The sequence below is a fragment of the Hypomesus transpacificus genome, chromosome 15 (genome assembly GCF_021917145.1).
Source record: "Hypomesus transpacificus isolate Combined female chromosome 15, fHypTra1, whole genome shotgun sequence".
Classification (NCBI taxonomy): Eukaryota; Metazoa; Chordata; class Actinopteri; order Osmeriformes; family Osmeridae; genus Hypomesus; species Hypomesus transpacificus.
This window is the reverse complement of record NC_061074.1, coordinates 11,284,899-11,297,605: the sequence shown is the minus strand read 5'-3', so window position 1 is coordinate 11,297,605 and position 12,707 is coordinate 11,284,899. Positions and strand designations below refer to the sequence as shown.

At 44.5% G+C, this 12,707-nt stretch overlaps 1 protein-coding gene across 1 annotated transcript in view; it reads right to left on the bottom strand.

The window, feature by feature from the left end:
- Positions 1–12,441, bottom strand: part of gramd1bb (GRAM domain containing 1Bb) — a 69,026-nt gene extending 56,585 nt beyond the window's left edge. The window contains exons 1-2 of the mRNA XM_047035466.1: positions 12,055–12,441; positions 4,171–5,475 (exon numbers count right to left, since the gene is read on the bottom strand). Of these exons, the coding sequence (XP_046891422.1) occupies positions 4,171–4,604 (434 nt within the window). The 5' untranslated portion in view covers positions 4,605–5,475; positions 12,055–12,441. The remainder of the gene's footprint in view (positions 1–4,170; positions 5,476–12,054) is intronic.
- Positions 12,442–12,707: the final 266 nt, after the last annotated feature.

Genomic DNA, 12,707 nt, shown 5'->3' with positions numbered 1-12,707 from the left:
CTCCCAAAGATGAACTCCGACAATATCTTGAAACCATGATTTTAAAGTGCTGATACATACAGTACGTATAGGAGATCACATCCATATTCGGTTCTAAAAGGGTTTCTTCTAGTCCAGGTGGACCCAGTCCAGCAGTCTAACAATACAGCAGAAGGAAGACGATGCCACGCACACAGTTAACCATATTGCCACACGTTTTTCTTTCTTCTGGAAGCCATGCCTTATAAGTTTGAGAGCCATTGCCAGGTTTTGGGAGGAAGACAAAGACGTCCTCATTTACAAGCTGCCATATACTGCTGCCATATACTGCACTTTAGGTGGGAGTTTACACCTTTTTTTTCTGTGCGTTTACACGTTACAACTCAGTGTGGGCAGTAAACACACACATCACATAGCGAAAGTGCATACCTTTTTCAAGACATAATACCCCAGCCTTGTTCCTCACTCATGCACTATTGATGCAATATGGGTTCTGGAGCTAATAGGCTGGAGGGTGTAACAAGACACTCTCGACTTACAGACATGCACTGTATTACAGCACAATCTCGGGGGAGGGGAGGGGGAAATCTACACAAAATGGAGGATGTTAATGGACCAGGGGGGACCATGTGTCCTGTTCTCTCTGATCCGACCGGGTGGAGTTGATTCACCGGCAATAGCCGTTCCCATTATACGAGGATGTGTGAAAATGTAAGTGAATGCATTTGTCAACTTCCGACATCCGCTCCTCGGTTTATCAATCGCTGTACACCATAGTGTCCAAGGACCAAACGATGATTTATGTCCTCATTCAATTTCATTTCAAATTCATTCAATCATTCCTGTGTTGGTCACAACAATGTCTGGATGGCGTTCATCACCAGACAACATTTGAATCTATTTGACTGAATTAGCAACACTTTCCATTCTGACACAATGGCTTTTTTTTCTGACTCCAATGTTTCACAAAACCCATTTCAGAATCTAAAAGTGTGGACTAGACAGAGCCACCTGCTGAAAGATGAAGTACTCTCTTGATTCCCCCAAATAGTTGTGCTCTTATCCACCACACTACACTAATTCTGTCCCGATTCCAGGTTTAGGTACCTAGAGCAGACACACACACACTTATCTCAGACACACACACACACTTATCTCATACATAATCTACCCTCTCTGACATGGGCCGAAAAATAAATAAAATATATATCAGTATCCCTTTGGAAAATGACAAACACACAGAAGATAAGAGTGAGTACAGGGATGTTGTCACTCTACCGGAACTTATGGTCTTTGCTTGCAACCTTCAAGATCCTCTTCTGAACTGGTAAAACAGCCCAGTACTTGGCTTCCCTCTTATAGAGCTCAAGTGTCCAATAGGATATGGCTGGAGATCAGACAGCAAAAATCAACATTGTCCCATGGGATCAGTCTAGTTATAAGACTCTTCTCGAAGGAAAACATCTGGCCTCAATCTTTCTCAACTAGGCAACGTTCTTTTCAAAAACTTTTTTATTTTCACTTCTCACTCTCATTTCTCAACAAACTGCAGAACGCTTGATTACAACTAAAGATTATCAAGGACGTTTGCATTGATTTGCCACTCATACACAGAATATTCAGACAAATATTAACTACCTGCATCCTTTTGAATTTAGGCAGATTTTAGGCAGACTTTTGAGTAATAAAACTACTGTCCTATATTACTATAGCCCATCGCCTCTAAACAATGTTCAGATGCACATACTGTGGCAAATAAATATCCAGTATTCTTTACCAAACGGCTAGGGTAAAGATAGCTATGGTACTCACAGCATGCTTGACAGTTGTTCCGTGATAAATCCACTTAACAGTTTCCAAAATGTCCAAAGGTGGCCATAGACACAACACACTCAGAGTTTAACTATTAATGCTATGGCTTGTTTATATATTAACTAACCAAATACAGCTGGCTTCAACTAAAGCCTGGAGCTGCCAAAGTTTTGGCAGGTGGGAAAAAAAGAAGTTCCCACAATTTGTTCTTGATGTCGTACGTTTTCCTCACAGCTGACTGTTCATGCCCTATCACCCACATTCTACTGAAACAGCACAAACATTGGCTTTGAGACGGAATGAACACGATAAAATGATATAACAACCACTGCAACTGATTTACAAGATGCTAACAAGGATGTAACCCAAGAACGAGGACAGGGGTTTTCATTGCTTTCAAGAGCTATAGAATACTCACTGACTATGAGCCCTGCTGTTTTATAAATACTTGCTATGGCCACTCAAAATAAAGTCACCTGGAAGCAAGACTTCTATGGAAAGCGTTTAGTTTTTCCAAAGCCAGTTTAATGTCTAAAATCATTGCAGTCCAATAGGTTATTTGAAGTTCTGAGCACGTTGCTATAATATATTGACTGAGATGGATCCAAATCGAAGATTTGAATGTACATTCCACGGCTTCTCATTAAATAATACATCTTAGAAATAATTCAAGTGTCAAACAAGCAAACAGGCATCAAATATAAGTGGCATGTAGCGTAATGACACAGTATTGAACTGCTGTCATTTTGTCCCAGTTGGACGAATGGATTTGAAGTCAATAAACGATCTGTTCTACAGAATAGTAGATCATGATGCAGGGTCGTGACCTCTACACAGGCAACAAGACTGGCTAGGTCAAATTATATCTTGTTATTATTTCTGTGTACCCACTATGCAATACTGGATAATGCAAATAGCTTTTTCTTTATCAATTATTGACAGAGTGATTAACATTGGATGTGTGGGTTATGTAACGCACTCCCCACTGGCATGGGGTCTTCTGATCTTTTCATCCATCCTGTCAACATCAAAACAGACCACGAAGGGATCTATTTTGCACCGTGTCAACTAAACACGAACCCATTGAACAGCTGATATATCATATGTGACTGCAGGAATGTCCCGCATTAAGGGTAGATATACTGGAGATGGGCCTGGCTGAGGGGGATAACAGACCAGCATTTCACAGCGAAAGAGGCCGTGTATTGCATGCATGTCTCTGAGGAGAACACGTCTTCGGTTCGGAGAGACCTTCCATAACATGGAGTTACCATCCGAATGTTGTCTACCATCTGCCACTTGGTGCCTTCCAACTGGACTTTGCCCCCACTAGAACCAGGAAGTGATGTTCGAAGCCAGAGGGCTTTCCCCGGCCCTGAATCCTGACCAGAAAGAACCCAAGGTCAAAGTTATGGGCTGTAGACTAGGGGCCTGAAATGTTTCCTGGAAAAGAGACCCAGTTGAGGACTGAGTCCGGTCCTGACTCATGATCAGTGAAGCACCAGGGGGACAGGATGGCGAGGGAAGCGGACTGTGCATGTCTCTGGCTAATTGTGCGAGGTAGTGCTGACTTGAGACTGTTCCAGTCCAAACTTGCCTCGGTTGACTGATCACTGTAAACTAAGACTAAACTGTGGAGGGACGACACTTTAACCCTTCTCTCTCATGGAAAACAAAGGGTCACATTTAAGGAATGTGATACGAATCTATTTGAACACGCTTAACAGGAGTGAGATTACAGTGCTGTAATGTGGGATATATAAATGGGTGTTCAAACAGTGTCAAACCGCTTTTTGAACTGCTAACATATTCTTTGCAAATGCCCGCAGACAAATGCCCAAACAGAACTGATACATTATTTTTACTTTGAGATGTGCTTCCTTGTCTAATGAATAACGAGCAGCTACAGAACACGGTGTCGATGGAAGCTGTATCCGCACAGGCTTTTATGCTGACACAATGCTGAATATAGACAATATATAAAAACGATAAACTATGGACTAGAAGAACCTGTGTGGGTGAACCTGCAACCGACAGTACATAGACATTTCCTGCGGTTGCTCGACAAACACTGATAGTACAAAGAGCGACAGGCAGCTCCCTGGAAGTCATAAAACATCCCATTAAAACCACTGTACCACGACCTGACGAAAACAACAACGTCCCCTAAACTTTGACAAACCACAACCAACCAATAACCGTTAGCTTCCTCTTAGCACGCTTCCTGGAGTTAGCACAGCAGCTAATTGGCAGTTGTAGAGGGCTGAAGGAAACAAGGAGATTGGGAGAGAGAAGGGAGGATGGGAGTGGAGGACCGGCCCGGTCGGGGTCAGTGGGAGCTTTCGGAGAACAAACGGGCCCGCCTCGCTTCACACCAACCTGCTCTCGCTGCCGTGCTCCTTCTTCTCGCGCACCCTCAGCCACTTGCGGAGCAGGAAGCGCTTGCGGCGTGGCGAGGCGCTGGGCGTGGAACAGTTGGACCAGGAGGATATGGCGTCCTCGTCGCTGGACGGCGTGATCTCGATGGAGGGCAGCTGCAGGTACTCCTTGGAGGCCGAGTGGGAGCGGCTCACCGGGCGCCCGTTCGCCGGCCGACACTTTTCCCGCTCTTTCTCCCGCTCTTTCTCCTTCTCCCGCTCGCTCGGCACGTTTCTCATGCGGCGCATTTTGAAGCGCTTCCGCCGCAGCGTCGGGGTGGAGTAGCTGGACCAGACGGAATGGTCCGAGGCGGCGCGGTTGCCGCCGTCCGAGTAGACGGGGGCGTCGAGAGGGATGCTCACCTGGACCGCGGGCGGCCGGAGGGCCTCGGTCATGCTCGGTCTTGGCTTCCCGCACCACAGTTTGGAGATTGAACGCGACACACACACACACACACACACACACTGTCTTGAGGTGATACCGAGGTTTGGGAGATTGATCGAGATCTGCTGGAATGGCTGAGTGTCTCGACAGGAGTACAGGAAGTCCTCGTTCGTGGAATCTGCTGAAGCGGGTGACAGTCAGATGGCAAGTTGGTCCTCCTATTGCCGAGGCTTCTTTGGAAATCCTGAACTCCCTGCGTGTGTGTCACAACTGGCTCCAAAGATGAACACCTCTTCGGGGTACTGACTAACAACAAGCAATCCAGCAAATCCTTTAGATATCCTGGTCCTGAATTTGGCCCTGGCTCTGGCCTGGCTCTGTACCCGGCCACTGAAACTCTGTCCTCGTCAGCTGTGGTGTGACCTGTGTCCTCACCCTCCAACAGCAGTCGCTCCGTCCCTCAGGCTGGAGAGGAGAGGAGAGGGCTGCAAGAGCTAAACAAAAGGGTCTTCTGTTCCGAGAGCAACAGATGAAACATGCATAAGGGCTGGCAGGCCGGTGTAACAGTACTCCTCGGCTCTGCCCACGAGACCAGCGGACCGAGTTACACGCTCACCGCTTTTCCCAGCAGCAACCGGCAGCTGAGCGCTACATTGGCCACTGTTGCGCAGTCCAGAGCTGTGCTAGCGGAGGAGTCGCAGGGTGTGTCGCCTCTTGGGGTTTCGGAGGCGGGTGGATGGGATGAGGTGCTGGACCGGCTCCAGGGTGGTGGCTTGTAGTTGTATGCCTTGGTAGAGGGGGGGGTGTCTCTGGAAGCTCTTCTGAGGGAGGATGTGGCTGTCCGGAGTCCCTGTGCTCGGACGTTCTTCATGCAGATACTCCCTAGAGGTTAAAGGGAGGTGATAGGGGTGCTAGAAACGGGCTACGCGAGAGGGTGATGATGACACATTAAAGCAAGTGACAGACACGCCCACGTGGGAGGAAGAGCACACACACACAGCCCATGGGAGGAAACACACGCAGACACACACGGAGAAGACAAGAACACTGAGAAGTGCACACACACACATGCGCAGGCTTACGGACACATGTACACACACATTTACGCAAGCACACACAAATACAGACACACACACACCAGGAAGTCTGGTTACTAACCGAGGGGAAACTACAGGATTGCACCCATAGATATGCTACAGCACAGTTATGCTTTTCTAAACCTAGCCTGTTTATACTATCCGGAGATCCTTCTGTTGGTTTACTGAATTAACTCTAATTTCATTAATTTATGAAAACTGTCACTATCAGCCCTGTGTAGGGTGACAAAATTTTACCGAACACCTGTACAACTGGACAGCTCAGTGAAAACAAACTCTACTGTTAGTTTGCAGACATTGTTATTCATTTGCATGTTGTTCCACAGACACACAAACACAAGCCAACCCCTTATCTCACTCAAAGTTGTGAGTGTCAACAAGAATACTTCAGTTGCTCTACAGGCCGGGCCAAAAGGCAGTGTGTGAAGTGCACGCAAATGTCTTAAGTAAACACTCTTCTATGTAGGACTAAATGTGTCTGTGGAAAAGTTGGAAAGGATGTCATTCTGAACTGAATGTGCCCCCTGAATGTTAGCGACAGAACAAGATCCAAATAGGTTGAGATGGTTTTGTTCTTGCACCCTAACCAACACAAAGGGTACTGGAAATCTTTCAACTGAAGAACTCTCGGTCTAATTTTTTTTTTTTTTTACCTTTAACAACCGTCAACAAGTCTTTTACAGCAATAACCCTTGCATCAAAAAAGGGATGACAAGGGCACCATAGTCTTGAAAAGTGATAAAGAAAACGGATTTTGAGGTTTAGCAAACATATCTAGCAATGCAAACACAGTTATCAGAGTCACAGAGATTATAGCCAGACTCACTTTCCCCATCTGTCCTCTTAAGCTTACAAGGGCACCTTGTTCAAACATTTAACTTTGGGCTATTGGACTACTATTGGACTACTTGCAGGTCAATACAAATGTACTGTATACTACTGGAAAAACCTGGTGGAGGCCACAGTGAGCAAGGTTTAGATGCAGTAACACTCACTTCTCACTGCAGGTCATTCCTAGGGCATTCTTTGTCACATATCTCATTAAATGTTGAAGAACCTGAAATGTGGGCATCCCACTACTCATATTGCATGTCATTATTCCAACAGACTATATGTTGAGCTGACGAAAATGTCAGCCACACTACGTGTTCAACGATTGATTACGAAGTATTCCTTCAGTACAAATTCCAACCACCCACACCATCGACATGCTAACTTTTCAGTGGCATAGCTTAGTTTAAAGTGGTGTTTATGACGTTATCAGGTGTATGCTTGAGTCAAGAGGGCCCAAGTTTGAAACTGAGGTGCTAGTGACTGAGGAAGCGATACTGACGAGAGACGCAATGACACCTGTCACACCGGCACACACACACACATTTCTTCCAACAGGTGTCAAATTCAAAAGCAAATGTGCGTATGCTTCACCAGCAGCAGATGGAGTTACCAGGGGAGTCTGGGATGCAACTGGATGCCTGGTGGGCTCCACAGCTGGCCGGCACACACACACACAAACACCCCTCCTGACCCCACCCACACATACATACACACACATACATTCCCCGTCCCCCACCCACACTCACACATTGTGTGACACACACACACACACAAACAACACCCTTCACTCCTCCCTGAAATCCACAGTCCGACAAACTGGCAGGCTTGCAGTGGCAGTGGGAAAACAGCATGCATTATACATCAAGACACAGTGCTTCTCTTTCCAGCTTCACACGGTAAGGTTGCCCCGCACCTTGGGCCTTGACTCAGGTGAACTGCCAAACAACCGGGCAATGTTGAGCAAGAGGAGACATGAGGAGAGTGGTCAGAGGTGTGACACAATTAAAAGACCTGGATCTTAGAATGTACAGTCAGCACACCAAACCATCTTAATGTTCGGTCCGATACAAAGATGTGCATAGGAAAGCTGTTGCTATGGACTTTTTCCCACAGACATCCACTTGACTGGGATAGGCTCTTGCTGGTACACTAGCACCTGACATGAATGCTGTGCCTGGGCTCCAAAACGATAAACCACAGTACAGCAGTTACCGAAGGAAGCTTTTGACGATCTTGTGCTATTAGCCGGTGTGGACATCCTCAGGGTCAACAGCTGGGCCGACCGCAGGGAGACCTTGCTGTTCCAGCTGTGGTAGAGAGCGACCTAGTCCTAGCGCTGAGACCGTCGCGCCGGACCTCGCTGACCCCACTCGCGGACCCTCGCTGACCCCACCAGTTCACTGGTGCTGTCCTCTCTCTATTCTGCCCTATTCTTAGCATTGCCATGTCAACGCACGCCGGGCCATGCCAGATTACGGAGGCATGTTAATGATTGTAAGATTAGGAAGGGTTTCGTGGACAACTGAGTGCAGTTGACGTGCGCCTGTGTCGCGGAGCACGACAATCAACTGAAACTGTCGAGCACATCACAGGACAACTTGTGGAACGTTCAAACAGGCGGACAGACTGGAATATCACATTGTCCGTTTGGTTTAGCTAGTCGAAAAGTGGAATTTTGACGATTTGTCAGACGATTAAAAAATATGTCCACCGTCTTAATGTCCCGTTTAAATGCTTTTGTGTAACTGTGATAATAAAAGCCAATGTTTCTAAACAGCAACATTCTACTCTAATCGAGTCAGTTCTATACCGAATACTGTATTCTTCCTGCTCTGCTCACACTCACCACAGAGGATTCAGAATCTATCGTTTACGATCTCTTCAGGTGGCGAGCAGCACAACCATGATGTCTCATCTTTTCGTTGATAGGTCGGTCTAAGACTCCACTCATCACAGCAGGAAGTAAGAGAGCGTGTGTGAGTGTGTTTCGTGAGTGTGTGTTTGTGTGTGTGTGTGTGTGTAAATGCAGCCTGATGCAGGGCACAAAGCTGCCTGAAGCACTTGAACGGTTTATAGATCTTTTAACAGACTGTAGGTATTTTCCTCAGTGGTCCCTCCCTGAGTGAGGATAAATATCTATGAATGTTGTTTATTTTGGGGGGAAAATTTATAAAGAATGCATTGTTTCTTCCCCCAAAAATGGGGAATTCAGACAGATACTGCAGCAAGATTGAAACTAACAAAGAGAAAAACTAATAAGTCAAGCCTGCACTGCATCAAATGAAATATGTATGGAGACCTCAAAGACTCAAACTACTGTTTAGTCTCACAGGCTAACATGTTATCGAGGTTGTGACTAGATTGGAGCACTGCTTGACCAGGCATTTTGTACACTTGTGTACAATATTTATAAGTTATGTAAGGGGATTGGGTAGGGTTATGAGGTGGTGGTGATGGAAATATCATGAGTGCTGTTAAGCCGTGGTGAGAACACAAACCCAGCTGGGTGAAACAAATGTTCCCTCCGTACCTAAACCGTAAATGCTACACTGAGGTTATATATGCTAGCTAACGTTAGCCTTCCCATCACCCTAAAATAGGATTTTACATCTACATACATCAGGTTGATATAAGTCATTATAGTCTTACCACAACTGGTTTTCAAGAGCCCTCATCCTGTTGACCAGATACTGTATTAGTACAGTCATTTTTGTAACTTCTGCAGCACTGCCTACGCATATAGGAGAAATGTGAAATGTGAATTTGAGAAATGCAAAACCCTATCAATTGTTTACATATTCACTGTGCTGTCAAAAGTTACTTAAGTTGATTTGATATACTCAGTCACATGTCCTACCATGTCATTTGATAAGATTGTAACAATATTCCTGAAGATGGATTCAGCCTTTAATCATGAAGATCTGTATAAGATCTATAGAATAATGAATGTGAGAAGGAAAATCCCCCCTGCCCGCCCAAATGAATATAAAGCGATTCAGAATCAAATATTTCATTTATCACACCTACATTTGCAGCATCAGCCAACTGCTTTAAATGCTATATTTTACATTCGTCCATTGAATGATTCATCCTAACTCAAAAAAGGATTTATAAACAGAGGGATGCCCCCACGGCATTCTGATGTGCCCAGAGGTTTGGCTTTCATCAACAAACAACATTCAAGTGCAGCTCTCAACCAAATTCTGCTTGATGAACTGTCTAAAGATCACCCAAACCAATCTGGGGTCATGAAGTGGAAGTTACCATCTTCAAATGAGCAGTCTTTCTTTTGGCCCTCGTCTATTGAGGATTTCTCGTGGCAGACTGAAATGAAAGCTTTCATCTCTTATTCAGCCTGTGTTCTAAAATTAGCCGATGGGCGTTCAATGGAGTGTGGAACATGTACTGTAAGCACATGCCAACCCTGTTGGACACATGACACCACAATTCCACAATTAATGTTAAATAGGCATAGCTAGTGTTTTCTAAAAAGGGACTGTGTCCACATTTGTTGTTTGTTTTGTTCGGTTTGAACCAATTGCTTGAGGACAAGTCTGGATAATTAGCTGATTCACAATAAAGCAGGCAATGGGCCACACTAGAACACGAGATGGTTTCATAGAATATTTGAATGAAGTGGTTTGTGTTAACAAGGCACTTCACAGCAGTCGAAGGATTTCTTCTATTCATTCTACTCAGTAGCCCTGTCCTGATTTGATGAAGGGCCCTTGGACTCTTTCGCACGCAACTGACCACTTCACAGGACACCACTTTAAACAGCTACACCTCTGTAAAGTTAGACAAAGTGTAACCAGTTCAGCTAACATATGCATGTCATTTATGCTGTATTTCATGTCAGCTATTAATCAGAAGATTGCCAGTTCGATTCCCGGCCAGCAAAATTACATTGTGTCCTTGGGCAAGGCACTTTACCCTACTTGCCTCGGGGAGAATACAAGTCTGTAATTACTTTTTAACGTTACTCAAGCTCTTATACTAACAAGCTCTTATAATAACAAAGTAACATTATAAAACGATTTAAGCTCTATCGCATTATGACAAAGAAATGTATTGGAGTCATGTTTACACAAATGGAGTCAGCTCTATTTTGGAAATAATAACCTGCTCAACCTAATTATTCCAGAGAAGCAAGAGGCGTCGCACTGCAACAATGCACTGCTAAAACCCATGTTGAATGGTCACTTTAATGTTTTATTACTGTACTTTTTCAGTCCATTACACATGGCCACATGACACTGAGGAGGGGAAGCATCACAAAATACCTACTTCCTGTGTGAATTGAAGACATCCAACCACAACCGAGCAGGACTACACCCAAAGTACAGTGCATACTGTATCCATGTAATTTGTTACAAAAAGTTCGATTCAGGGGCTACATTTACAATATCATGTATGTCCTCAGGTCATTCAAACTCTCAAGCCACCTGGTCTTACAAGTTGCAGTGCAGTGCAGGTGAAAGCGTGTGAACTAGTTTCAGTTGCAAGGTAAACAAGCTTCACAGAAACTGAGAGCTCCCTAGCTTGTAAGCTACATCCTGTTGGCTAAATATGGACTCTTTCTCAAAGCCTGTCTCACAAACCAGACAAGAGAAGAGGCTGTCAGAGGCTCAGAGAAATGGGCTGTGAGAAGCATTCAAAGTGGTCTGTCCCATTCAAACAGAGCTGGCCCGCAGTAAGTCTCTGAATGAGGGAGATTCTCTGTATCCAGATAGTCTGGTCCTCTTGGATAGGACTACAGACATGTAGGCCTACATTTTAGAGATAGCAACTGTAATTAACACTGCTGTGGAGTTAGTGTTAGGCAAAGCTACATTGTACAGGCCTTTAGGAAGTGTCTAGTTATAAAATAAAGAGAGACACAAGGATGTTATGGAAAAGACATGGGGTCCCTGGGGGCGTCCTTCAATTGGCCTGAACACATTGGCCTGAGCACAACATGACAGACATGTGGTTTCAAACAGCTGGCTGGAGGTCACTTTACAAAACAAACGGAGCAGCTTTATACAAACTGCTCACCCAAGAAAACAGGCATGTGTCAGGTGATATTATTGTGATGCATTACTCATTAATCTGCATTACTGAATAATGTACTGTTAAAAAATATAAATATATATACCTTTATCAGTAGCCGCTTTGGTAAGATTTGTGAATACTTTTTGAAGACAAACGTTACAGGAGTGTGTGGATCGCTAAATATAAACTACAAACACAGCTGTCACTTTCAAATGACACTGCCTAAAAGGCCATAACTGTTTATCTAGTCAATAGTACAGTCGATGTTTTAATAATGACAAAACGGCGACGTGTCCCGGGTGGAATAACAAATGGGACAACAAGGCATATGCCACAGATGCAGCGACTAAAATCGCTAATCAAAGACTGTTGAAAAATATCCAAGAGTCCCAGTCCAGAAATTACAAACTGTTGCCATAAACCCATAATGTCAATCACAATATTACTTACATGGACGATTGTACACAAAGAGTTGGCAAACATTGTGATGTCTTACCTCAGCAGAGATTCCGTGCAAATTGTGGCCAGTGTGACTCCTAACGCAAACTTAACACGAATGTTCAATTCTGCTAACTAGTCTTCTGTAAGGCATTGCATTTTTCCCGATATTTCACCGGCTAAAGTATAACTCAACATGAGTGCCCCGTTTGTTGCCAAGTTTAAATCACTTTAGTTCACTTCTCGCGTTCGTAGCTTTATCATCAACATATGGTTCCAAACAGTGACGTTAAGCAATATACCATAACAATCAAAAATGTTTTATTCAATGAACGTAAAGACAACCCGTCCATTTTAATGAGCTTGGCCGCGTTAAAATGAATAGTCAACTCATCTTCGAGGCGGAGCTAAGAAGACCCGTTACTCTGGATCTGAGCAATCGCCTTCGGTTTTCGGAGCCCAAGAGAGCAGACCACTTGGAAGTGGCCTATCAGTGAAAGCACATACAGACCCAAAGAGCACGCTGACCTCCCTCGTTTTAACCTCTTAATAACTGAGATGCACCGAATGACTATTCCTAGAAAGTCATTAAAGTGGCCACAATTGGTTTCATTTCCTGAAACGGTTAGTCGCCTGCAACTGTTTAAAAAACTAAGCTCTAAAAGCTTTGTAACTATAGAATATATAGGGTTATCCATTTCGGTTTCAAAA